Source organism: Macaca mulatta, chromosome 16, assembly GCF_049350105.2.
Source record: "Macaca mulatta isolate MMU2019108-1 chromosome 16, T2T-MMU8v2.0, whole genome shotgun sequence".
Lineage (NCBI taxonomy): Eukaryota > Metazoa > Chordata > Mammalia > Primates > Cercopithecidae > Macaca > Macaca mulatta.
This window is the reverse complement of record NC_133421.1, coordinates 86,178,083-86,206,022: the sequence shown is the minus strand read 5'-3', so window position 1 is coordinate 86,206,022 and position 27,940 is coordinate 86,178,083. Positions and strand designations below refer to the sequence as shown.

At 47.0% G+C, this 27,940-nt stretch overlaps 1 protein-coding gene and 2 long non-coding RNA genes across 5 annotated transcripts in view; 2 read left to right on the top strand and 1 right to left on the bottom strand.

Annotated features, from left to right (window-relative positions):
• Window positions 1–539: 539 nt before the first annotated feature.
• The window catches only part of UBE2O (ubiquitin conjugating enzyme E2 O), a 66,291-nt gene continuing 38,890 nt past the window's right edge, over window positions 540–27,940 (top strand). For all 3 annotated transcript variants that reach the window (XM_015120440.3, XM_015120438.3, XM_077972831.1), the window contains exon 1: window positions 540–965. In XM_015120440.3, coding sequence (XP_014975926.1) covers window positions 549–965 — 417 coding nt within the window. In that variant the 5' untranslated portion in view covers window positions 540–548. The remainder of the gene's footprint in view (window positions 966–27,940) is intronic.
• Window positions 988–27,940, bottom strand: part of LOC144335966 (uncharacterized) — a 31,908-nt gene continuing 4,955 nt past the window's right edge. Inside the window, exon 2 of the long non-coding RNA XR_013407301.1 lies at window positions 988–1,630. This is a non-coding gene — a long non-coding RNA (uncharacterized LOC144335966). The remainder of the gene's footprint in view (window positions 1,631–27,940) is intronic.
• LOC144335965 (uncharacterized) lies at window positions 22,351–27,115 on the top strand. The gene is made up of 2 exons (XR_013407300.1): window positions 22,351–25,642; window positions 26,172–27,115. It is a non-coding gene; the product is annotated as an uncharacterized LOC144335965 (long non-coding RNA).

The following is a 27,940-nucleotide window of genomic DNA, read 5'->3' as shown; positions in this document are numbered from 1 at the left end:
ATACATATGCTCTATACACATCTATTATAGCCTTACAAGTTGGGGTTGTTTTTTATCTATTTAATGTGTATTTGTTTTGTCTCCCCAACTAGACTGGAAACACCTCGAGGACAGGGACAGTATCTTTCTCTTTCTGCAACCCTCGCAGTGCCTGGGGACTAGGCTAGGACGCCAAGGGAGCTCATCAAAAGTTGTTGACAGGCTCTCCACCATCCTGTGCCTCACCCCGACCACTCCCCTCTGCCTCGGTGGCCACTCCACTTCCTCCTCCCGGCCCGCCCCTTCTCTTTCCCTTTAGTTTAATCCTGTCTGGCCTCGACCCCACTTAGTGGATTCCATTCTGCCCCCGCCCCCCGCGGCATCTTCAGCGTCCCCTAGCGACGAGGCGGTGGCTCCTAGCAACTGCATCCCGGCTCCCTGACGACGGCGCCACGCAGGGACACGTCAGCGCGCCATGGCCCCGCCCCCGGCGCCCGCTGGTCCCGCCTCCCCGCGCCTCGTTCGCCGCCGCTGCTGCCGCCGCCGCCCGGGACTCGCGCAGAGCAGTTATGGCGGATCCCGCAGCCCCCACGCCCGCAGCTCCTGCTCCCGCCCAGGCCCCGGCTCCAGCCCCGGAGGCGATCCCGGCCCCAGCCGCAGCCCCTGTCCCGGCGCCGGCGCCCGCCTCGGACTCGGCCTCTGGGCCGTCCTCGGACTCCGGCCCCGAAGCCGGCTCGCAGCGCCTGCTGTTTTCTCACGACCTGGTGTCGGGCCGTTACCGGGGCTCCGTGCACTTCGGGCTGGTGCGCCTCATCCACGGCGAGGACTCGGACTCGGAGGGCGAGGAGGAGGGCCGCGGCAGCTCGGGGTGCTCCGAGGCCGGGGGCGCGGGCCACGAGGAGGGCCGGGCCAGCCCGCTGCGCCGCGGCTACGTGCGCGTCCAGTGGTACCCGGAGGGCGTCAAGCAGCATGTGAAGGAGACCAAGGTGCGGCGGGCGGGGGCTGGGCGGCGCGGGAGGCAGGGGGTCGGCGGCCGGGCCGAGGCCAGGGAGGGACCGCATCGGGGCCCTGCCCGGAGCGGTGCCACTGCAGTGGCCGAGGCAGGAGGACAGCCCCAGTGGAGGGTACACTCCATGCAAAGTCATTGCAGCAGCTCTGGGCGCACACACCAGCCGGGCACTGCTGGCCCGGGACCGGGCGGGCGCTGGGCTTCCCGACTTGAGGGGACTTCTAAGCCATGCTACGCTGTGGTGTCGACCTCGAGATTTGGAAACGTGGACCGACTCCCGTGGGGACTCCTCAGGCCCTGGGGCGCGTTCGGCATTACACCAGTGCGGCGTTTTGCTGACCCCCAAGGAGCTCGGTGCTGCGTTGTGCATCCAGAAATGAAGGCCGTGCCGGGTCCATGCAGGGAGGGGTTGTGGGCATTCCAAAACAAAGATAGAGGTGAAAATCCCAGCCGAACCCAAGAAGTTCACTAGCTTACAGGCTGCATTATGGTCAAGCCACCCAGTCTCTTTTTGTTTTACCCTGCTGCCTCATTTTAATTGCTACAGGGAACTTTGTGAGTAAAAACATTAGCAATCAGAGCCGCGATATGAATAGTACTGGGGGGTGGGGGGAATTCTGACAGCTGCTACCCGGATTGAGACTTCTTGAAAAAAATATTCCAGAACCCTAGGTAGAGGGTAGTCACCAATTTGGAAACCTGAAGGGTTTTTCTTGACCTGAGGCTGTTAAGCAGACATCTGACTCCCATATGGTTTTTGGGGTGATGCTAGTGAATATAGCAGTTTTACAAAACAAAGAGGCTTGCCGTCATAAACCCGAAACCTTGAACCCGAGTTGGTTTGGTGGCTTGTTTTCCGGAATGTGAATTCCTATCAGTAATTGACACACACACACACCCCTGTATCTCATACCCCTTCTTCCTCTCCTACTTCCCCTCCCCTTCAAGAAAATATTTCTAAGCAGGAATCAGGCCTACACTGTTTTAGGTCCTTGGGAGGTTGAGAGGTCTGATTTCAGGGGAGGGCACTTTGGAAGTTGATCTGGGTTTCTCACACAGTGGGAGACAAAGACTACAGAGGAATGGGGCTTCATACCAAACTACAAAGGGGGGTCTGTGACAACGGCTTGAGAAGGAAGAAGGCCCCACTCCAGAGAAGAGCCCGTGATCCATTTCCTAGCGGCAGAAGTGATTACTGATACCAGCACTCTTTTTGTTGGGGATGCACGTACATCCACAGACACAAATCCACACACAGGACCCTGCTTTCCCTCAGAGAAATGCGAATCAGGCAACAGCTCTGAGATTTGGAAGGAAAATTATCAGTCCATTTACAAGAGTATTTGGAAAATATTACTTGTGCAGCAGAATGCTGATTAAAAATTACCCAGTATTGTGTCAGGAAAAGAGGGTTATTGCTGTGTACTGTGTGACACCATTGCTGGTGTCTTTCTGTGAGTTTTTGAGAATGTTTTTCACCACCCGTCTACTCGAGAGGTTTGTAACTTTTGGAACGTAACTCATTTGACTGCAGCATCCTCTGTGTTGTGGCCTCCTGCCCTGGGACTCAGGGGGAGGCAGGCCCAGCTCACTACTGGGAGCCGCCATGTTTATCAGTTGTTGTTCCCCTCCGTCTTGACTCTGGTGGTTAACTTTGTTTACAGTTATGTTCTGTCTGCCTCCTGCACCATGTGTAATTATACAGAGTTTGACTTGAACTACCTATTTTGGAGTAAAATCGAAAACAAAGGCTGGGCGCGGTGGCTCATGCGTGTAATCCCAGCACTTCGGGAGGCCGAGGCGGGCGGATCACCTGAGGTCAGGAGTTCAAGACCAACCTGACCAACATGGAGAAACCCCGTCTCTACTAAAAACACAAAATTAGCCATGCTTGGTGGCACAGGCCTGTAACCCCAGCTGCTCAGGAGGCTGAGGCAGGAGAATTGCTTGAAACCGGGAGGTGGAGGTTGCGGTGAGCTGAGATGGTGCCATTGCACTCCAACCTGGGCAACAAGAGTGAAACTCTTTCTCGAAAGAAAAGAAAAAAAAAACTTTGAGGGACCACTTTGGATAGATTTTACAGCTGGCCTCCTGTGACTTGCTTTGAATTTGTTGAAATCTGTTTTGTGGCTCGGTGGTGGTGGTTTGTCATTGTAGCTTCTGGGCTTAGCAAAAGCCAAGGGACATAGGAATTCCAAGGAAGTGGTGGAATGGAATGCTCGTTTATGGGTGGCAAGATCCAGTTCTTTTAGGATTTAGAATAGGTTTGTTTTGGAGGGTGGAGTTTATACCTGATAGGTAGCTCTGTTACCATGAGCTATAGACACAGGTGACTGATTAGCTGAATGTTTACTGGTCTGTTGCTGACCACCACGCAGAGTGGTAGGGTGGGTCCTGGGGCCTTGCAGCACTGTGGCTTAGGATGATTTTTCTTCTCACCTCCTGCTCCTTATAAATTCCATCAAGGTGATAGTTTGCTGTAGAGGAAAAATCGTTAGACCGAGATTGGCTCATCTAGTTTTGAGATTTCAGAACCCAATTATTAGTAGAATAATGGAGTGGCAGTTTTTTTTTTTTTTTAAGTTACTGGTTGGTTTATTATTTTTGAGATGGGGTCTCACTATGTTGCTCAGGTGGCCTGGAATTCCTGGTCTCACACAATCCTCCTGCCTCAGCCTCTCAGGTAGCTGGGACTACATTAGTGATGGTTTTGATAAACTTTTTATTTATTTATTTATTTATTTATTTATTTATTTATTTATTTTTGAGACGGAGTTTTGCTCTTGTTGCCCAGGCTAGAGTGCAATGGCGCCAGCTCAGCTCACTGCTCCCTCTGCCTCCTGGGTTCAAGCAATTCTCCTACCTCAGCCTCCTGAGTAGCTAGGGTTACAGGCATGCGCCACCACGCCCGGCTAATTTTTTGTATTTTTAGTAGAGATGAAGTTTCTCCATGGTGGTCAGGCTGGTCTCGAACTCCTGACCTCCGGTGATCCGCCCGTCTCGGCCTCCCAAAGTGCTGAGATTACAGGCGTGAGCCACCGCGCCCAGCCGAAATTTATTTTTTAATAAAATGCTACCTATTGAAATTTTTTGTGTGTGAGTTTCTTTTTTAAACAGAGTCTCTCTCTGTCACCCAGGCTGGAGTGCAGTGGCATGATCTCGGCTCATTACAACCTCAGCTTCCTGGGTTCAAGTGATTCTTGTGCCTCAGCCTCCCGCATAACTGGGATTACGGGCATGTGCCATCATACCCAGCTAATTTTTGTATTTTTAGTGGAGACGGCAGTTTGCCGTTTTGGCCAGGCTAGTTTTGAACTTATGGCCTCCAGTGATCCACCCGCCTTGGCCTCGTGAAGTGCTGGAATTACACGCCTAAGTCACCGTGCCTCGCCCCATTGAAATTTTTTAATAGTATCTAATATGGAGTGTTTCATCGGGTGTGGTGTATTTTTGTAGTTTTCTCTGTAAGTTGGAGGGCAATGAGTAAAGGCTTAGTCTTAGTCTCAAATTTTTAGTGAACAAGTTTACAAAGAGATGAAGAGACTGGGCAGCAAGTCATGTCCTTTCCCTGCTGCCTTCTTGAAAATAGCAACAGAAACAAAGTAAATTCTTCCATGAAGCTATGGAATTTATGGTTGTTTCTGAGGCTTCCAGCCACCAAAATTAAGCTTCTTAAGGACTCAAAAGGAGCAAGTGGCCAGTGCCTCTTATATGCTCCTTCCTTTCTCCAGTCTTCTGACCTCTTCAGTGAGGTAGCCCATTTCTCCACTTGAAACTGTCCATCTGGCCACGGATCTCCTTAGAGGAGGCTTGCCCCTTCCCCATCACCAGTCATCCTTTGAATAAAATTTTGTAATAAAGCCAAATGCCCGCAGCCACTTAAACCTTCATAGGCACTGGCTAGACATGGGGGGTCCTTCTGGTCTCCACCTGTCATGGTTGGGCAGAACGGCCCCCTGCGAGGAAGGGAGCAGGACTGCTGTCGGTCAGTTCAAGCTCAGTCTTCATTTTGGAGGCGAAGTGTTTATGCTTTAGCTTTCTTGTGCTTTTTCATGTCTTTTGCATTGCCTTTTAAGTTGCCATGACATTCAGAGTTTCACCAGGTTTGAGATATAGTGCCTCTAAATTAGGGCTGTCTGTGATCACCCTGCTTTTATGAGGCTGTGTGTGTGAAACATCCCTGATGACAGGTCCCTCGGGAATTGGCTTTGCAGTTTATTTTTGGCTCCTACGCTGGCCAGCATTTCCATGGGGAAGCTATTTAGGTGTAGCATCATGGCACGTGAAGTTTGTCTCACTTGTCTGGGTGCCGGGCCCATTAAAAGCAATTGTTCTTAGTGATGTAATATAAAGAAGTTATATAAGGTTAACCAAGATGCAGGACTAAGTGAATCTAAATTGCATTTTATTCAGATAGGATCACAGCACTTGTAGACTCTCAACAGCTGTCCTGTGATTTTATTCTTTGTCCCTTGATTTTCCCCCTTCTAGCCCTCAGGCCTCAATGCCCTGATGGTGCTTCTGTCTGGCTGCTGCCTGACTCAAGGGCACTTTCCTCAGATGAGGGGTGTGTGTTTTGTACTGTGATTGGAAGCCAAAACCCTTGGGTGCTCTTCCTGGTTGTCATCTACTCTGAATGACCTTGACCAAGTCACTGCCTCATTTTCTCCCTCTGCAATAAAATAAGAGGTCTGTCTTCCTAACCCCTGATATGAGCCGGCACAGATGGAATAACCAGAAGTGTAGCTAGGTCGAGCCTAGGAGGGCCACTTGGTTATTAGCAGACAGCATTCTGATGTCTGTCAGAGAGAGCCAGCCCTGCGCCTTCAGGAGATCACTTCCAGGAGACAGAGGGTGGTGCCGCACCAAAGAGGCATCTCGGGAAGCAAAAGGTGCACGAGGCGGTTTGTGAGGAAGGGGGTTGTTTCAGGGGCACAGGAATTCCTAATGGCTCATGTTGCTAGTGACCAGGTGGATTATAGGTTTGACTTTATTAAACCTCTTCTAGAAATACTCATGAACTTCCTACCTCTGTTACTTTATAAGAAATTCAGTAATGCACATTTAAAGTAACCCCAGCCATCCTCCAGGAGGGGGATAGAATGAGTGAGTATGTATGTGTGTATGTTTCCAGAGTCTGAAAAGTCTCTTGAAATTCCCAAGACTGATAATGAGATTATGAATTACAAGGATGATAGAGTATTGCTTTTGTATTTTAAGGTAATAAGAGCAGTCATGATACAGCATACTGTTACTGTGGGCGAGGCACTGTTAATGCTTCAGATGTTTTACTTAACTCTCACAACAACCCTGTGGTGCTGTTACTAGCCCCATATGCCAGAGCAGGAAGCTGAGGAACAGAGAGGTTAAGTAAATTGCCCAGTGTCTCAGTGGAGGAATCTGAATGCAAATTGAACTAAATGTACTTTATTCTCACCTGAGAATACTTAAATTCAGGATTCATAGATCATTACTATACGTGACCGAGTGCCCTGATCCAACATGAATCACAGGCCCTGTGGTTAGCATTAATCATCCCCTCTTTAAACAGTTGAAAGTCTTAGTGTAATAGGAGGTACTACAAGTGAGGAGGGAGGAAGGCACAGGATGTTGGGATGGGTAGAAGTTGTGCCAGTGGGCAGGCAGGAGGGAGGGAGATGATGGGTAGGGAGCAGGACGGGAGGAACACTGCGTTCGTGCTGGCGGTGTGCTTCTGCTCTTCCACACTTTTCATTCCCTGACCCCTCAGTCATTCTCAGAATAACTGTCAAAAACACGTTGCATTTCTAGAGAACCTTTGAATGACCCTCAATGTTGAATGAAGCAACCTCTGTAGTCTGATTCATTCCAACACTGAACTACAGTTGAGTTTTATTCCCCAACTCCACCTCCTAGAGCAAAACAAGTGTGCAGACACTCCACATAACTGGCGTTTCCGTGTCGTCTTAGAAGTGGTCAGCATTAGGAGCTCCAACTTGACCTCTGTCCCCTCTGCTGCTGTCATCCTCCGGCTGGGAATGCTGAGTCATGAGACAGGTTCAGGAAGGATTCCTTGGAGAGACTGAGTTCCGCCTCAATTTCAGTTTCTGTTCCCTTCAGTTTCCGTGTGTTTTCACTTTAGAACATTAGAGGCCTTTTGCACCTTCCCCATCTCTACTTCACTTTTATCCCTGTTTCTGTTTTTTTGTTTGTTTGTTTGTTTTTTCATTTTCCTGTTATACTAAGAGGAACTTTTTCTCTTTTTTACTACTTAACCCACCATTGGGCCTCATGGAATCCAATGGAACCTGTTTGGGGCCAGCACTTTTTAAAAGGGTGCAATTGTCGTGTGTAACATGAATTGCCAGCACAACAGTCCTGGGCATGTGATCAGTGTCAGCTGCCCCTGGTGGTCGGTCCCCTCAGAGTTGGAGTCAGGGTGGTTTTCTGTGACATGTGGGTTTTCACCCAGGAGGATGTGATCTGTGCTTCTATTCTGATGGAAGCTTTTGGAGTTTCCTTGCCCAAGGCTTAGCCTGCTTCTGTATGGCGATGGGGAGTTGCTGATTTAAAATGATAATCAAAAGGGGGAAAGGTACAATCAGGAATGTCTGTAATGCGCTTTCCAGTTTACAAGAGGCTGTCATTTACCTCACTTAATAGGATCTCAGGGGTTTTGTTTGTTTGTTTGTTTGTTTGATACGGAGTCTTGCTCTGTCGCCCAGGCTGGAGTACAGTGGCACGATCTCGGCTCACTGCAAGCTCCGCCTCCCAGGTCCATGCCATTCTGCCTCAGCCTCCCGAGTAGCTGGGACTAAAGGTGGCCGCCAGCATGCCTGGCTAATTTTTTTTTTTTTTCTTTTGTATTTTTAGTAGAGACGGGGTTTCACCACGTTAACCAGGATGGTCTCGATCTCCTGACCTCGTGATCTGCCCGCCACGGCCTCCCAGAGTGCTGGGATTACAGGCGTGAGCCACCGTGCCTGGTCAGATCTCAGTATTTTTAACTGTAGCTCCTTCCTGAGGCTCCACTTGCCCCGTCAATGGGTGCCAGTCCAGGAGAAGGTCATGGTTTAAATGCTGCCCATCCACATTTGCAGCTCTTACTGAGCAGGAGTGCCCATTCAGAATTGCTTCAGTTTCTGACATTCCAGCCAGCCTCGGGGGGACAATGTCAGGAGCCTCTTGACGTGTGTGGTTACAGCCAGGGAAGAGCTTATTGGAATTTGTTGTAGTTGAGAATAAAATTGAATTGTGTTACTGGATAACCCTCTGGATTTATCTACTTCAAGTTATTTGCTCTTGTTTCGTTCGTTAGCTATACTCTGTGGTTGAGGATTTAATGTCCTTCAACCCAGGCTGACTGTATTGAATGGATCCTTGGGTCAGCTTTGTCCAGGTCACCCCTAGACACAGGTAGGCTGTGTTCTCCTGAAGCAGTATTGTGAAAAGCAAATTTTTATGGTTTAAACATTGCAGTCAATTGACGTACCACTCAGAAGTATTCAGTGGGCAATAAGGATTGGAATGAATGTCCTTTTTGGGTTTAATCTGGTTCTTTGGTTGGGGGATTTTGAGTTAGCTTGCATTTTTAGAGAGGCCACAGCAACATTTAATATTCTACAGCTAAGTCAAAGGAGTAAGACATTCTTCAGGTCACTTTTGGTTTAAATTGATAGCATAACTATACCTGGGAAACCGTCTATGATGATTTAAAGTAAAAAAAAAAAAATTAAGATACTGAGTCATGCTTGGGGGAAAAAAAAAAAAAAGGCAGTCAGTCCTACCCAACAATGAGATGAAAATTCCCAGCTAGCATTGACAGAGAGATTTCCTGCAGGCACCCTTAAAAAGAGAGGCCTTCATTTGCATCCTGCAAGAGAGCTGGTCTTTTCACACTCAGCAGCTCCTGTGATGTTCTGCCTCCTCTTTGTAATTCTGGTCCTATTTGTGGGAGCTCCCTCTGGAAGAGGGCAGTTGAAGATAGATACCTTGACTGGCAGATTCAGTGGACTGTGTGTGTGGTCGCCCTGGTGCAGGTGGGAAGTGTAGACACACAAATACGTCTCCAGGGAGCATCAGGACTTTACATGTGCAGTGCTGAAAGCATCCTGGTATTCATGTGCTCTGTTTTATTACTTAAGGGATTTTGAGGGCCCTGAAGGTTGATGACATCATCTTCAAGCCAAGGAAGAAAGCATCTCTCTGGTCCTCCAGTGTGCTTGTGGGTCATCCCAGCCCAGTACTGGGGGAAATGGATGTCTGCCTCCATTTCCTCGTGACCTGCTCTCCCCTTCAGTCATTTTCTGTCTGGCCTCTCACACCACTGAGTGTGATGGCTCCCCTGAAGGTCACAAATGACTAGTGAATTTCTGGTCACTGCATTTGCTGACATTTTCTCAGTCCTTGTCCTCCTTTTGATCCATCAGCCTTATGCTCTGTCACCCGGGCTGGAATGCAGTGGCATAATCACAGCTTACTGCAGCCTCCACCTCCTGGGCTCAGGCAGTGCTCCCACCTCAGCCTCCAGTGCAGCTGGAACTACACACTCGGCTTTTAAAAATGTTTTTGTAGAAACAGGGTCTCACCATGGTATTGGCCAGGCTGGTCTCGAACTCCTGACCTCAAGTGATCCTCCCACCCCGGCTTTCCAAAGTATTGGGATTACAGGTGTGAGCCATGGTGCCTAGCTGATCTCGCCACCTTTTTTTTTTTTTTTTTGAGACGGAGTCTCACTCTGTCCCCCAGGCTGGAGTGCAATGGTGCAATCTCGGCTCACTGCAACCTCCGCCTTCTGGGTTCTAGCGATTCTCCTGCCTCAGCCTCCCAAGTAGCTGGGATAACAGGCTCCCGCCACCATATCTGGCTAATTTTTGTCTTTTTAGCAGAGACAGGGTTTCACCATATTGGTCAGGCCGGTCTCAAACTCCTGACCTCAAGTGATGCATCTGCCTCAGCCTCCCAAAGTGCTGGGATTACAGGCATGAGCTACTGCGCCCAGGCCGACTATGCCCTCTTAAAGATGTTTCCTTCCCTGGGGTTCTGTTATACCAGACTATACCAAATGTTTCTCTTTTTTGCCTTTTGTCTTCCTCTTACCCGTAGATGTGCAGCTTTTCCAAAGACCTGTCTTTTCTTCATCTCTTCCTCCCCAGTTTTTTGGAGTGACCTCCGTGCCTGTAGCTGCATCTGGTACCTGTATTTAGATGACTTCCACATTGACATCACATGCCCAGCTGCTTACTTGATAGCTCCGTCGTGCCATGTAGACTTCATAGGTATAAAATCTTGTGATTGTGACTGCCCTTCCCATCCTCAAGTCTGTGGATTAAAAAAAAAAAAAAAAAAAAATCTGGCTGGGCACAGTGGCTCACACCTGTAATCCCAGCACTTTGGGAGGTCAAAGTGGGTGGATCACTTGAGGTCAGGAGTTCGAGACCAGTCTAGCCAACATGGTGAAACTCTGTCTCTATTAAAAGTACAAAAATTAGCTGAGCATGGTGGCGGGTGCTTGTGATCCCAGCTACTCAGGGGGCTGAGGCAGGAGAATTGCTTGAACCCAGGAGGCAGAGGTTGCCGTGAGCCAAGATCGTGCCCCAGCGCTCCAGCATGGGTGACAGAGCGAGACTCTATCTCGAGGAAAAAATATATATATATTCCCCAACTTTTTTGTTTTTGGTTCTAAACCCAGGACCCAACTTTTTAATAGGAAAAAATGTTGACCATACCAAAATGTGGAAAGCCAGTAATTGCTAACTCCCAACCATTATGAGTCAGCAGTTGTTAACATCCTGCCATATTTGCTTTATCTGCATGTTTATGTAAATATATTTCCTCCTGAGTTATGTCTGGTACTAATTCCTGCTAAGTTGTGACAGACAGGATAGCACTTCACCCCTAAATACCTAAGCTTGAATCTTCTAAATGTTAGAGCATTTAGGGTCATTTTTAATTTACCTGTTTGGCCCTCATTCTAACCTGTCATCAGTTCTTTGAGAGGCCTCTTGCATCCTGTGCCTGCGTTTCTCTTTTACAACCCTGGTTTGCTCTCTGCTTGCCTCATACCTGCACTGTGTAGCCTTCTTCCTGGTCTCCCTGCCTCTAGTGCCTGTTTCAACCAGTGAACAGCGCTGCCCCCAACTGACCTCCCAAGGCCTGACCTCCCAAGTGATCGCCTAGATTGCATCAGGACCCAGCCTCTGATCATGCTTTGGTTGTCATTCAGGGCCCTTCACCTACACTTCCTGCCCTATCTCCTGCCTCTTCAGTTGACTCCAGCCGATCTGACTGCTTTTCCCCAACTCACTTGTGCTGTTCCCTTCCTCTCATGCCCCATGACACACCCACATTCTCTCTCCTGGATGGGAAGCTCCTTGAGAAACAGAGACAGCAAATCCTAAAGCTTGTGTGCTATCATACACATGCAGATTCTTGGGAAACATCTTCATGAATGACCAAAGTTTGCTCCCTCCCACTTACCTACAAATAGTGTTCTTAGTCTTCTTCCAGATGCCTTGTGGTCTTTGCTGGAGCTGTGTGGGCCCCTTACTAGACCACTCTGTCTCCCACCCTGCGTACTAGGTGTGTTGACCATGTACGGTAATTTATTGCCCAAGCTGGGTTCTTTTGAGAGTACTGTGAAAATTACTCCAGGACTGGGACATATGGGCATCCTAATACTAGGAAGAGCAGATTAATCAGAGTACACCATATTGTAGTTACTATTTTGGCAACTTCCGTCGGGGGCTCCCCAAGCAGACTATGTGCATTGTGGACTAGGCTAGAGCTGGCTAGAGCTCGTGTCACCTGTGGTCAAAATGAAGCTGCTTCTGGCTGCATTTCCCTGTAAGAACCCTACCAAAAGCACTTGACAAATGGCAGGTTCCACACATGTGGGTTTCCTGAATGGTTATCAGCACCCAGTCCTCACCTTAGGAGGATGGCTAAGTATGAACAAGGCTCTCTATTGGAAAAAGAATGCCCACCCAACTGCACATGAACCAGGAATGCAGCTTAGGCTACGCACTCTGCCTGTACCAAGACCCTTGGGGGCGGGGCCTGGAGTTGCAGTGGCTACACCAGGCCTATTACTTCGAAGGAGTCAGGAACGTCTTTTGAAAGTAGATATAACCACCCCTGTTTATCAGTGGAGGGGGGTGGGGAAGTGAAGAGAGCATGAATAAATGGATTCTAGTCCAGCACTTTTCTAAGGTGAATGCCGCATGCTATTACCTAGGGTGTCCTAATGCAAATTGTCCTAATTCCATTGGGCTGAAGAATCTGTGTGTCTAACAAACTCCCAGTGACATTGACACCGCTGGCTGGGACTGCCCTTTGAAGTGCATTGGTATGGGCCCTTCCAAACCTCGTTGATGTCAGTGGGTTCAGTTTTAGTACATCTTTGGTTTGAGGCCTTTTTTCTCCCCTCTGCTTATTCTTCTTGCGCCAGTGTTAATGAACCGGAATTGTCCAAAGGTGGGCTGCAGGAGGGGCAGGAAAGGAAGGAAAGGATAAGGCGGCCTCATCATCCGCCAGTGCTTTAGTGTTAGAAAGGCTTGCCTCCTTCTCCCTCCCCATTGCTTGCTGGTGGTTGTTATCAATGCACTGCTGTTGCTAAGAAGTTTCATTTGATTTCATTTCATTTTGGGATGCAAATATGATAGTTGTTGTGAGTATAACACACCCAATCCAAGAGGAAAATGATTATTCAGCATTTTAATGAAATTGCTGTCTTTTATCCAGCCAATGTCAATGGATTCCTGCTGTGAGCCAGGCCATGTTAACTCACACTTTACCTGTGTCATCTCACTTCCCCTAAAGTGGCCAGTGCCCCATTTTAGAGAAGGAAAGACTGAAACCCAGAGAAAGCTTATAACTCACCAAGGCCACATAGCAAGTGAGAGGCCAACCCAAATTCAAACTTAGGCCAGTTTGTGCTGCCCGAGTGCAGGTTCTCTTCACTGACTACGTGGGTGCCCCCTGCACTGGGCGGGGTGCTGTGGGGAGAGAGACACCCCCACACAGGCCCTGCTCTGTAGATTAGCGGCCAGTAGAAGTTTCTGTAAAGGGCCAGATGATAAATATCCTAGTGTTGCAGTCTATACTGTCTCCTTCACAATGACTCAGCTTTGCCATTTCATTATAGCACAAAAGCATTCAAGGCAGTAAGCAAATGAATGGGCATGGCCATGTTCCAGTGAAATTTTATTTTTAAGAAACAGGCAGTAGGCTGGACATGACCCGCAGGCTGTAGTTTTCCCACCTCTGCTCTAGAAGGATCCTGAAAAATGGAGGTATAATGTGAGCCACAGCTGAAAAAAGTAAATAGAGGCCAGGCATGGTGGCTCACGCCTATAATCCCAACACTTTGGGAGGCCAGGCCAGGCGGATCACTTGAGGCCAGGAGTTCGAGACCAGCCTGGGCAACGTGGTGAAACCCCATCTCTTCAAAGAATACAAAAATTATCTGGGCGTGGTAGCTCACGCCTATAGTCCCAGCTACTCAGGAGACTGAGGTGAGAGGATCGTTTAGTCCTGGAAGTCAAGGCGGCAGTGAGCCGTGATCGTGCCACCACAATTGCATTTTAGCCTAGGCAACAGAGCAAGACCCTGTCTCAAAAAAAGAAAGAGACAGATGAAATTAATTTTAATATGTTTTACTTAATCCAGTATATTCAAAATATTATATCAACATATAACTCATGAGAAGTACTAATGAGAGGCTGTGCGTTCCTTTTCCATAGTGGCTACTGGATTGGGTAGCACTGCTTCAGAAACTTAGGTAGGAGAGGGAACCATCGCTCTGATCCCCTACTCAGCTGTTTTCCCCTCATAGCACCTAGCATTACCTGAGATTATTGTTTTTTTTTTTTTTTTGAGACGGAGTCTCGCTCTGCCGCCCAGGCTGGAGTGCAGTGGCCGGATCTCAGCTCACTGCAGGCTCCGCCTCCCGGGTTCACACAATTCTCCTGCCTCAGCCTCCCCAGTAGCTGGGACTACAGGCGCCCGCCACCTCGCCCGGCTAGTTTTTTGTATTTTTTAGTAGAGATGGGGTTTCACCGTGTCAGCCAGGATGGTCTCGATCTCCTGACCTCGTGATCCTCCCGCCTCTGCCTCCCAAAGTGCTGGGATTACAGGCTTGAGCCACCACGCCCGGCCGAGATTATTGTTATACTACTTCACGTCCTGTTTACCGTCCCCCAGCCAGAAGGTAAGAGAAGCACAGAAGCATCTCGGTCACTGCTGTATCCTCAGTGACTGGCCCAAAGTAGGTGCCAGGAGAGATTCGTTTAGTGAGCACTTGGGAAATGGCAGATTGTACACATGCAAATGAGTGGAATTAGTGAGTGAATGACTGATGCACGTAAGGGAGCAAGAGCCTAGTTCCACGTGCCGGACACAGTTAAGATGCTGAGGGATGTGGTGGGGAGCATTAGGAGATGCTATCATGGAGGTGGCTTTTGAGTTCACTCTTGAAAGATAAGAGCTTGGAATAGCAGCAGTGGAGGGCAGGGCATCCTGGGCGGGAAGTCCAGTGTGCATAAAGGCAAGAGAGGCAGGAGGTTCACTTCAGTGATTCCAGACTTAGGCCTCAGAACTTCTTTAACTTAAAAATCATTGAGGACCCCAATAATTTTTTAGCTTTGTGAGCTTTTACTTATATGGGTTGTTTCTATTAACATCTACCATTTAAGAAAACAAACTTAAAAACCAAGAATACCTGGGCATACATTCTGTTAGCCATCAGAGTAGTGATGTCACACATCATGTAGCCTCTGGAAAATTCCACTGCAAACTTTTGAGAGGATGAGAGGAAAAAAGACAAATAACGTCTTAGTCTTGTTATAGAAAATTTTTGACTTTGGACCTCCTGAAAGGGTGTTAGGGATCCTTCTGTCATATTTTGAGGACCACTGAGCTAGAGGTGGGGTGGAAGAAGTCAGATGACAGAGTGCTGGCAGGCGAGGCTGGACAGGACTGTAAATAATGTTCACAGCAAAGATTTGTTGGTGCCTGCCGCATTCTAGGCACAGTCACTGGAGAACCCTGTGAAATAGGTGTTCTTACTTCACAGATGAGGTGAGGTTAAGGCAGTAAGCAGAAAGGCTTGGGTTAAAGCCAGGCAAGCACCCCCATACCATGCCATCAGCTGCCCCTGGAAAGACCACTAGTGTCGTGCTTGCTGTGTGTGTGCAGGTCTTTGGATGACTGGCTCAGGAGTTGGGATTTGTTTTTTACATAAAGAGGACTCACATCAGAGTTTGCAATGGGTGGTTTGGCACCAGTTTACAAGGTGGAATGTGGGGAGTTAGGAAGCCTGGAGGCCAGTTAGGAGGATTTTATGGAGCAGGTGAGTTGTGTCCTCTGTGCCCTCAGTGTGCATGGTGTCACCTATGCATGCATGGCGTGAAATGCTAGAGTTGCTGACTTCTCACACAAAATGACCCGTGAGTGTGAACAAACATCTTCATTCCATATTCAGTGGAAGAAGCAGTGATCTGTTCCAGTGCAAGAGAAAACACTGGTTATGTTGGACTTACTGATGGGTTTAAGGGATTTTTCAAGGATAATTTTAATGATGTTCAACTTAGTACCTAACCCCCCAGTAAAATCTGAAATCTGTTGTATCTAAGAGAACAGTAATAAAGCTTTCTATTATTAGAGTAGTGAGGTAGAGAGGAAGGTGAAGTGGTTGGAGAAGGTTTCTTAGGTGGGTTACAAAGGTGTGAAGGACGTTTGAGGAGTAACAGGTAAAGTGTGCATTTCACAGCCTGGCACATACAGCTGAGCCGGGGTGCACTGGGGAGGTGGGAGCAGGAGTAGGGACATTAGTGTGCCAGGGCTTTGAGATGATCAGAAGAGCGACGAGGAGGCTTTAAGTTGTTTTTTTTTTTAATTGTAGCAAAATATGCATAACAAAATTTACCATTTTAGCCATTTTTAAATAAACAGTTCAGTGACATTAAGTACATTCCCATTGTTGTGCAACCATCCCCACCATCCACCCCAGAACTTTTCATCATTCTCCACTGAAACTCTGTCTCCATTAAATAATAACTCCTCAAACCATTAAGTTTTATAGCTTTTAGAAAAACCTTTTCTAAAAGCAGTAGATGTAGACATGTGGTCACCTACAAAAAGGCAGTAAGAAGAGGGAAGCATGGCAGAGACTCAAGCTTCTCATGAGCATGGCCAGGTGGCTGGTCCTGCCAGTAATAGCTGTGTGGACAGAGGAGTGTGGAGGGAGATTCCGTTTTGAACACATTGCGAATTAGATGCCTAGAAGCATCCAGGCAACGAGAAACATCTCCCTTTGAAGCGTGTATTTAGCCTGTTCCCCATCTTCCTTTAATTCTTATTGCTGTCATATTTCATGCCCTCATAATTGCAGTTTCTAAACAAACATTTTTTAGATTTATAGAACAGTTTCAAAGATCATACAGAAAGTCCTCGTATCCCCTTCACTCAGTTTTCCCTAATGTTCACATCTTACATATCATGATATATATTTGTCAAAAGTAAAAAAATTAACATTGAGCCAGGCACAGTGACACGTGCTTGTAGTCCCAGCTGCTCAGGAGGTTGAGGCCACAGGGAGGATTGCTGGGTCCAGGAGTTCAAAGCCAGCCTGGGCAATGTGGTGAGACCGCATCTCACAAAAAAGATACTGACATCAGCCACATACTGTTATCTAAACTGTACACTTTTATTTGGATTCGTTTTCCACTAGTGGCCTATTTCTCTTCCAGGATCCAATCCAGGATACTACATTGCATTTAGCATAATTGCCTTTGTTTTGTTTTTTTTTTTTTTTGAGAGGGAGTCTTGCTCTGTCGCCCAGGCTGGAGGGCAGTGGCACGATCTCAGCTCACTGCAAACTCCACCTCCCGGGTTCATGCTATTCTCCTGCCTCAGCCTCCTGAGTAGCTAGGATTACAGACGCCTACCACCATGCCAGCTAATTTTTTTTTTTTTTTTTTTTTTGCATTTTTAGTAGAAACAGGGTTTCACCATGTTGGCCAGCTGTTCTGGAACTCCTAACCTCAAGTGATCTGCCTACCTCGACCTCCCAAAGGCATGAGCCACTGCACCCAGCCTAGCATAATTGCCTTTTGAATTTTGAAATAAATGCTCCTTGTTGATCTTTCATTAATCCCCATTTTATACTCTGTCCTAAGAGGAGTTACCTTTTTTGAATTTTGTTCAGAAGGAGGGTGCTGGCCAGTGGCTTTTGATGTCAGGGCAAGGGGTCAAGTAAGATGCTTTGTAAAGAGAGGCAGTTCAGGAGTTGTGAGGAACCTTGGATAGCACTTTTGAGTAGAGGTGGTGGCTGGACACCAGAGCAGCAGCAGGTGAGGGAGAGCGTGCAGAGCAAGGCAGGGGCCTGGAGGCATCGGCCAGGCTCTCCGGGATTCAGGGTCCGGCAAGAAGGGAAAGTCCCAGGTTTAATAGTCTGATCTTCAGTCTCTGACAATCCAGCACCAAAGAAAAATTGCTGGAGTCATTCTCTGATTTGTCTTAGATTTATAGCTTTATTCCTGATTGGTCTATTATTTATATACATAATACAAAAGTGTACAAGAACATAGGAGAGGCGGGTAAAAAACGTCTCCCATAATTCTCCCACTCAGGGAGAACTTCTCTTTATTATTTCAGTGGATGGCTGTTCTAGTCTTTTATTTTTTATTTGTTTGTTTATTTATTTATTTATTTTTGAGATGGAGTTTTGCTCTTGTTGCCCAGGCTGGAGTGCAATGGTACTATCTTGGCTCACTGCAACCTCTGCCTCCCAGGTTCGAGCAATTCTCCTGCCTCAGCCTCCTGAGTAGCTGGGACTACAGGTGCACACCGCCATGCCCGGCTAATGTTTTGTATTTTAGTAGAGACGGGCTTTCACCATGTTACCCAGGCTGGTCTCGAACTCCTGAGCTCAGGCGATCCACCCACGTTGGCCTCCCCAAGTGCTAGGATTATAGGCATGAGCCACCGCACCGGGCCTAACGATGATGAGAATTTGATGTGACATCTGCAGGATCCCCAGCTAGTCAGCAGCATCTAGAGGGCTGGAACTCTGGCCAGCTGACTGGGCCTTTTGCTAACTATTTTCTGTCTCCTCTGTGCTGGGGTGTCCCTGAGCTTTTCAGGACAGGCTGGTCTGTTGTGCCTTCAGCTCAGGGAATGCAGCTCCCAAGCATAGGACTGGACTGAGAGGCGTTAGGTGAGCCAGAGGAGGCCTCAGTCACGGGGCTCAGAGTGGGCATGTAGACCTGGGATTGTTTAGTGCCTATGACTAGAAAAGACAGAATCCTGTAGAGTTACTGGGAATTGCATGAGATCCCCTTTGAGAGGGCGCAGCACAGCACCTGACCAGTGGTCACTGCTGCTGGGGGAGTAGTTTAGCTCTGCCTGTTTCCCTATTGTTTAGAAGCCCATGTAGTAAACATGAGGGGGAATATTGCAAATTAGCTTGTCTGCCTCATAAGGCCAACTTTTTTTTTTTTTTTTTTTTTTGAGACAGAGTCTCACTCTGTCGCCCGGGCTGGAGTACAGTGGCTGGATCTCAGCTCACTGCAAGCTCCGCCTCCCGGGTTTACGTCATTCTCCTGCCTCAGCCTCCCGAGTAGCTGGGACTATAGGCGCCCGCCACCTCGCCCGGCTAGTTTTTTGTATTTTTTTAGTAGAGACGGGGTTTCACTGTGTTAGCCAGGATGGTCTCGATCTCCTGGCCTCGTGATCTGCCCGTCTCGGCCTCCCAAAGTGCTGGGATTACAGGCTTGAGCCACCGCGCCCGGATAAGGCCGACTTTAAAACTAAATCTTAATCTTTGTGTGTGTGTATCTATCTATATACTTGAACAGATAATATATGCAAATATCACAACATTCAAAAGGTTTAAACAAATATATAGTGAAATGTTTGTCTCCCGCCTACCATTTCCACTCCCCAGGGATAGCCACTGTGAACAAATTCTATGTGTGTGAGTGTACCTTTTTTGTATTTTAGCTTTTTACATGAATAGTAACTTTCTGTACAGCTGCTCTGTATTTGGCAGGTCAGAGCTTTGGATTCACACAAACCTGGATCTGGATCCTGACCTTCCTGTTTGCTTCGTGGTGGCTCACAGCTGGCTTGGTGCATCTCATTCCTCAGTGCCTCGCCAGGCACGTCACCTCCCCTTTCCTCTCCTCAGTGTTGTCCTTTGTGCCAGGCTGTTGGGCTAAATCCAGCCTAGTGTGCCACTGCAGGGAGAGCCCAGCTCTGCTGTTTGGGAGATAGGGTAGGAATCCATGATCTCTGGGTGGGCGCGCCCAAGCCCCTCTATTAGGGCAGGGTTTTCTCAGTAGCCAGAGGTACCACCGATGGGGGTAGAAGGAGTATAACAGAGGTATTTGACTCAAAAGACCTCTGTGAAGGCAGAGACAAAGTTCTTTGTTTTTTAAAGCTTAAGTGAAAAAGCATTTCCAGAACATCCCAGGTGCCTTTCGACTTCACTCCTGACCTGTGCCCTGTCAGAATTGCTTAGTTTGTGTTAGTAGTGTGGGACCGCCCTGAGCTCCTTGCAGAAGCCAAGGCAAGACTCTAAAAGGACCCTCCACAACCCAAAAGCAAACCATGGCCATACAAGGTGGGTTCTGTTGCCTTTCCCCAGGACAAGGAGTCACCCTAATTCATGCTTCAGCTCCCTGTTGTGATTCCTGTGAGACATGTCTCAGGTAACACAGTTCATGGCAGGACTATTGGTGTGTCCTTTACAGTTTCCAGGAAGATAAATGTGCCCTATGATTTCCAGGGTAGGACTGTGTTTCCTACACGTTGAGGTTTCCTTCCTCTCCGTTTCTCCCATAGACACTTGCCCCTAACACTTTCCTCTTCTGTGCTGGGAATATCAGAATAGGAAGGAGTTTTCAGCCACAGTGTGGTCATTGCAGGTGGGCTCCTCATCTGAGCCTCTGAGATAGGACTTGTGTGCTGGGTTTCCATGTATGTTTAGGTCTATAGTGGTAGTGGTAGGACTGGAGGGGATCCTCGGCGTGATTTTGCTGGAGCCCCCCCCCCTTTTTTTTTTTTTTTGAGACGGAGTCTCGCTCTGTCGCCTGGGCTGGAGTACAGTGGTGCAATCTCGGCTCACTGCAAGCTCCGCCTCCCGGGTTCACGGCATTCTCCTGCCTCAGCCTCCTGAGTAGCTGGGACTACAGGCGCCCGCCACCACGCCTAGCTAATTTTTTGTGTTTTTAGTGGAGACAGAATTTCACAGTGTTAGCTAGGATGGTCTCAATCTCCTGACCTTGTGATCCGCCTGCCTCAGCCTCCCAAAGTGCTGGGATTACAGGCATAAACCACCATGCCCAGCCTGGAGCCCCTTATTTTATTGTCGGGCCCAGAGAGGCTAAGTGGTTAAGATTGATGGAAGCCACAGACAAAGAAAACAGACTTCTTTCTTAGGAAAGAAAAGTCCATAGGAGGACACTCATCTAATTTCTAAGAGTAGAAGATGTTAGGAGGGCTGGTTTTTATTGTCTGATGAGTATAGTTTGAGATAAGTTCTGGTATTTGACTTGAAAAATAGAATTGATAACACAGAGGATTTACAGGAAACACTGTAGCTGGGCCTGTAGGTGCTCACCGCCATGCCTGGCTAATTTTCATTTCTTTTTAAGTTTTTTGTAGAGTCACCATCTCACTATGTTGCCCAGGCTGATCTCAAACTCCTGTCCTCAAGCGATCCTCCTACCTTGGCCTGCCAAAGTGCTGGGATTACAGGCTGGAATGCAGTGGTGCGATACTCGGCCTCCTGGGTTCAAACGATCGAGACCCCATCTCTTGGGGAAAAAAAAAGATTTATTGAGACAATTCACATACCATACAATTCGCCTTTTTTTTTTTTTTTTTTTTTTTTTTTTTTTTTTTTTTGAGACGGAGTCTCGCTCTGTCGCCCGGGCTGGAGTGCAGTGGCCGGATCTCCGCTCACTGCAAGCTCCGCCTCCCAGGTTTACGCCATTCTCCTGCCTCAGCCTCCCGAGTAGCTGGGACTACAGGTGCCCGCCACCTCGCCCGGCTAGTTTTTTGTATTTTTTTTTTAGTAGAGACGGGGTTTCACTGTGTTAGCCAGAATGGTCTCGATCTCCTGACCTCATGATCCGCCCGTCTCGGCCTCCCAAAGTGCTGGGATTACAGGCTTGAGCCACCGCGCCCGGCCACAATTCGCCTTTTTAAAGTGTGCAGTTCGAGTGGTTTTTAGTATACTCAAACAGTTGTGCAGTCATCACCGCTATCTAATTTTAGAGCATTTTCATCACCCTAAAAAGAAACCTCATACCCATTAGTAGTCACACCATATTCCCCTGCACCCCCCCAACTCCTGGAAGCCATGTTCTGTCTCTGTGGGTTTGGCTGTTTTGGACATTTCATATAAATGGAAGCATACTAGATGTGGCCTTCGTGACTGATTTCTTTTATTTAACATGATGTTGTCAAGGTTCATCCGTGTTGTAGCATGTATCAGTACTTCATTTGCTTTTATTGTTGAATAATATTCTCTCATATGGATGGGTCACATTTTGTATATCCATTCATCAGTTGATGGACATTTGTTGTTGTGTCATTTTCACTTTTTGGCTATTCCGAATAATGCTGCTATGAGCATTCAAGTCCACGTTTTTGTGTGAACATATATTTTCAATTCCCTTGGGTATTATACCCAGGAGAGAACTTGTTGAGTCGTATGGTAGGTAAATCCATGTTTAGCATTTTGAGCAACTGCCAAATGGCTTTCTGAAGTGACTGCGCCGTTTTACATACCCACCAGCAATGTTGGTGGGTTCCAGTTTCTTCACATCCTCACCAACGCTTGTGATTGTCACTTTGTTTGTAGCCATCCAATGGGCATGCATGGGTATTGCATTGTGATTTGGCGTGCATTCCTAGTGATGAGTGATGCTGAACATCTTTTTCATGTGCTTATTGGCCATGTGTGTATCTTTGGATAAATGTTTATTCAAATAAGTCCTGTGCTTATTTTTGAACTGAGTTTTCTGTTGATCTGCTTATTACACCCTGCATTTGGATCTTCCCTCTCTCCCATGGAGTCTGGCAGGTGGGCCACCTCTTGTGGCAGGTGCCTGTCAGTGTCATTGGGATCTGTGCTAGCCATCTTGCCTTATGTTGGGATTTAACCCCCTTTCGTATTTAAGTATGCTTAAGACCCTTAGAAACTGAAAGGGCTTTAAGTCCTAAGTCTTTCCAGGAACAGAGTTGTAATTGTTTTAAATCTGGGGCTCCGCAAGCATCCTAGGATGAGAAAGGGGTTGCTAAATAGGTTTTCTTGGACAGTGGGCAAGCTTTCAAATATTTACCAGTGACATGTACTGTGGCATGCTGGGTATAAGTCTTTTTTTTTTTTTTTTTTTTTTTTCTGGAGACGGAGTCTCGCTCTGTCGCCCAGGCTGGAGTGCAGTGGCCGGATCTCGGCTCACTGCAAGCTCCGTCTCCCGGGTTCACGCCATTCTCCTGCCTCAGCCTCCCGAGTAGCTGGGACTACAGGCGCCCGCCACCTCGCCCGGCTAGTTTTTTGTATTTTTTAGTAGAGACGGGGTTTCACCGTGTTAGCCAGGATGGTCTCGATCTCCTGACCTCGTGATCCTCCCGTCTCGGCCTCCCAAAGTGCTGGGATTACAGGCTTGAGCCACTGCGCCCGGCCGGTATAAGTCTTTCTAAGGTGGAGACCATACAATCTTTTTCTTTTGAGTCTCTCTCATAGTACAATTATAGTACTTCTTATGCAGTGGGATGATGAAATATTCATTGATTGACAGGAACATACTTTGATAACTGAGTCCTTTCTGTAGCAGTTTGACGGGTCTAAGACATGGTTGTGCCGAAATGTGTGTGAGAGTGTCTGGTGTGTGTGCCTGGCGATAGGGGGCCCTGAGTTTCCAAAGCCTCTTGGCTGCTGCCGCCTCACAGATTCTCCATGCTGTGTGGCTGTCTGCTGAGGGGCACATGTGCTGCTATTTATGTTTGGTGACTTTCTCAGTGATTGTTTTTAGTTTAGCCTTTTAAGAATCTGATCTAATTTTGTGGGTGTGTAAAGTGTTGATTTATCCATGCCTGCTGCATGACACTGACGGTGAGTGTCTTCCACCCTCAGCCTGGATCAGTTCTGACTGTCATGGTTGGATCACAGTAGTCCGTGGGACTTAAAATTTTTTTAACATCTGAAACAAAAAGCCATTTGTAGGAGCGGATGTGTGGCCCTTTCAGGTGCCTGGGGGAGTTTCTAATGGAGCTATTCTTTTTAAAAATTTTTTCTTCTTAATTTTACTTTTTCATAGAGATGGAGTCTTGGCCTTGTTGCCCAGGCTGTTCTCAAACTCCTGGTTTCAAGCAGTCCTCCCACCTAGGCTTCCCAACTCCTGAGATGACAGGTGTGAACCACAGTGTCTGGCCCTAATAGTTATTCTTTCTTTTCCCTGCCCACCATTTCACATCTCAGAACAGCAACACGAGGAGAGTCCATCAAAATGAATTGGCGAGTAGGTGAATGTCTGAACTAAGGGTAGCTAATTTTTGAATTTGTGATTTCCTGTTTTTTGTTGACTTTTTTTTTCTTTTTTTTTTTTTGAGACAGAGTGCCCTGTCGCCCAGGCTGGAGTGCAGTGGGTGAATCTCAGCTCACTGCAACCTCCGCCTCCCAGATTCAAACAATTCTCCTGCCTCAGCCTCCTTAGTAGCTGGGATTACAGGCACGTGCCACCATGCCCAGCTAATTTTTTTTTGTATTTTTAGTAGAGGCGGGATTTCACCATGTTGGCCAGGCTGGTCTTGAACTCCTGACCACAAGTGATCCACCCGCCTCAGCCTCCCTAAGTGCTGGGATTATCGGCGTGAGCCACCGTGCCCAGCTTTTGTTGACTTACTACTTTTCCTTCATCTTCAGATCTAGTTGTATATAAGTACTTTGCGAAATAAAGATTAAAAACCTCTGGTTGCCTCTTTTCTGCCTGGAACCATGGAGGGTGTTGAAGAGAAGAAGAAGGTTCCTGCTGTGCCAGAAACCCTTAAGAAAAAGTGAAGGAATTTCACAGAGCTAAAGATCAAGCGCCTGAGAAAGAAGTTTGCCCAAAAGATGCTTCAAAAGGCAAGGAGGAAACTTCTGCATGAAAAAGCGAAGCGCTGTCACAAGGAATCTAGGCAGATGTACAGAACCGAAATTTGAAAGGCTGGGATGACGAGAAAAGCTAGCAGCTTCTTTGTGCCTGCAGAACGCGAATTGGCATTTGTCATCAGGGTCAGAGGTATCAGTGGTGTGAGCCCAAAGGGCCATAAGGTGTTGCAGCTTCTTTGCCTTTGTCAGATCTTTAATGGAACCTTTGTGAAGCTCAGCAAGCCTTCAGTTAACGTGCTGAGGATTGTAGAACCATGTATTACAAGGAGGAACCCAAATCTGAAATCAGTAAACGAACCAATCTACAAGTATGGCTATGGCAAAATTAATAAGAAGTGAATTGCTTTGACAGATAACATTTTGATTGCTCAGTCTCATGGTAAATATGGCATCATCTGCATGGAGGATCTGATTCATGAGCTCTATACTGTTGGAAAACGTTTCAAAGAAGCAGACAACTTTCTATGGCCCTTCAAGTTACCCTCTCCACAAGGTGGAATGAAGAAAAAGACCACCCATTTTATAGAAGGTGGAGCTGCTGCCAACAGGGAGGACCAGATCCACAGGCTGCTTAGAAGAATGAACTGCGGTGTCTACCATGATTATTTTTCCAATCTGGTCAGTTAATAAATAATACCTGATCTCAAATTGGAAAAAAAAAAAAAAAATCTCCGGTTAGCATTCTTTAGGTAAACACGGTAGGTTGAACATACTCATTTAAATCTACTTTCCCTAGAAACTCTGCTAAAATAAGAGCAAAATAATTGTTTTTAAATGTATAAACCCATAAGGACACAGAATGGGAGAGAAAACAATAACAAACAAAAGATCTTCAATTTCTAGAAGGTGGAAGATGAACAGAAGACTGAGCAGAGCAGAAGCTGAAATGTTGGTACCTGCGGAAAAACACCAAGGAAAAGCGCTTTAGAAAGCACCAGGAAGTAGAGGCACCTGGTGACACTCGACGTGGGAATAGGGTTTCGGCCGAAAATCAGAGGGATTATGATTAGTTGACAGTCTCTATAGGGAGGAATTAAACTTCCCCAGTCATCTCTTTTAATTCTGCAAACGAGAAAATACTCAATCTCCTTTGCTGGCGAATGAGAGAGTAGACGCTTATGCGCCAGATTGAGGTGCCTTGGGCAGAGCAAGGGGCAGGGTATTGCTGGACTGAAAGAGGGATTCATGAACGTCTGCACACTAAAAGAGCAAATTCCAGCCATGCTCCTGCCTGCTCCTGGAGTGCTGAGGCCATGCATGAGGCATGGCATTGGATTCCAGTCTGGAAAAAATGAGCATGTCAGAAACAAGACCTGCCATTGCCAGCATTACCAGCATGTAGTGGCTTCATAGCAGTGGCCAGCTTTCTACTCCATCTAATGTGGTCCTCACCTGTCCAGAGCCTTGCTCATGTTCGCAAGGTTTCCATCATCATCTTATTGCCTCAACTTTTTAAACCTTTTATTTTTTATGTTTATTTTTTTGAGACAGAGTCTTACTCTGTCACCCAGGCTGGAATGCAGTGGCATAATCTTGGCTCACTGCAACCTCTGCCTCCCAGGCTGAAGCACTCCTCCCATCTCAGCCTCCCAAGTAGCTGGGATTACAGCCATGTGCCACCACTCCCAGCTAATTAGCGTATTTTTTGTCGAGATGAGGTTTTGCCATGTTGCCTAGGCAGGTTTCAAACTCCTGAGCTCAAGTGATCTGCCCTCCTCAGCCTCACAAAGTGCTGGGATTACAGGCATGAGCCACCATGCCCAGCCTAACTTTTTATTTTGAAATAATTCTAGATTCATAGGAAGTTGCAAACATAGTAGAGGGCTAGCTGAACACAGTGGCTCATGCCTGTAATCCCAGCACTTTGGAAGGCCAAGGCGGGCAGATCACGAGGTCAGGAGTTCGAGACCAGCCTGGCCAACGTGGTTAAACCCCGTCTCTACTAAAAATACAAAAATTAGCCGGGCATGGTGGCATGTGCCTGTAATCCCAGCTACGCGGGAGGCTGAGGCAGGATAATTGCTTGAACCCAGGAGGCAGAAGTTGCAGTGAGCCAAGATCATGACACTGCACTCCAGCCTGGGTGACAGAGCAAGACTCCATCTCCAAAAAAAATAGTAGAGGGATCCCCTCTACCCTTCATGCAGTTTCCCTTGATGGTCACGTCTTATATAATCATAGACAATATCAAAACCAGGAAATTGACATGGGTACACAATACGTGCATACGGTTCCACACCCTTTATCACATGTGTGGATGCATGTAACCACGTGAAACAGCAATCAGGATCCACAACTCTTCCATCACCACAGAGATCTCTTATTGCCTCACTTTTAAGTAGGAATGGATGCCAAGAACCACTGGATATAGTCAGAAAGCTTCCAACATGAAAGGTAGAGGCCAGAGAAAGCAAAGAGAAAAATTATCTCCGAGGAATCAGAGCTGATTCAGGTAGGAGAAAGCCTTAAAGCACATGGCGAATATACTCAGAAAGAAGAGCCAATATTTTATCCATGAAATAAAAAGTTACTATAAAAATCAGAACAGGAAAGAGGTCTTGGAAATTAAAACTATTACTTTTTTCTTTGAAGTTGACGAAGGCTCCCAGGAAACAGATTAAAAACGTCTGACATCTAGTCTATAAAGAGAGAAAGGGAAAAGTGAAGACCATAATGTATCAGAGAAACAAGAATTGTTTCAGAATGGACAGTCATAAGTTTCAAAAATGGCAAATGGAAAATGTCCTGTGGCACACTCTGTGATTCCAGCGCACTGGGCATAAAGCTTCCGAAGAGCAAAAGCAGGTCATGTACAAAAGATTGGGAATGAAGATGGATCGGAATTTTCAACCTCATTGGAAGCCAGAAGACAATGGAGTGGATTTCCTGTTTCAGTGACATGGTAGATCGAGCTAAAGTAGAATTGCTCCCATTACAATCACTTAAAATGCTATATAAGCTATAACGAGAATAAGAAAGAAAAACAGAACCAAAAGCAAAGCAGGAGTATAAAGCCAGAGCAGAGTAGGCAGCTCTGGGGAGGGGCAGGGTGGGTTCACTGGACCCCAAAATCGATCCTAACCGTAATAGAGGTTTGGATTTGCATGAACATGTAAAGCATGGAATTGAAACAGAAATCTCCTCAAAGCCATTCCCAGGTAAAAGGGATGCAAGAAAATTTCCCCCATGGGATCAGAGAAATGTTAAGGAAGCTGATCATTGCCCCACACTCCGGATGGTGTTGGAGGAAGTCTTCTGTGAGCAGTGGAAAACATCCAAGTTCAAAGGAGTCTGTGTTTATAACACCCACATGTGGCAGGAATGCCCGAGCTGGCACCAGAACAGCCAGCAGACCAGCAATACCCCTGAAGCTCCTTGCTTGCAGAGCAAAGGCAGAACTTTTCTAGAGTGACCCTTGCACAGTACAGGCCTCTTGGAATTCTAGGATGCCCACAGATGATGAGCTTGTTCTAGGAAATTACCAAGCATGTAGAAATTAGAACATGAATCAGCGATCACAACAAACACAAGATTCTTCAACGTGGGAATTCAAATAATAGAAGAGATTATAATAGAATGTCTAAAGTGATTGAAGGGCTAAAAGAAGGAATAGATGTCACGAGAAAGAATAAGACAGAATACATTTTAAAAGGCATTATTTTTTAAAGAATCAAATAAAGCCTCTAGAATGAAAACATTGAGTTAAAAACCTAATGGAAATGTTGAACACGAGATAGCATAAATTTTCAAGAGAGAATTATAGGAACTGGAAAATAGATCTGGAGAAGTTAGTTAGAATTCTGCACAGA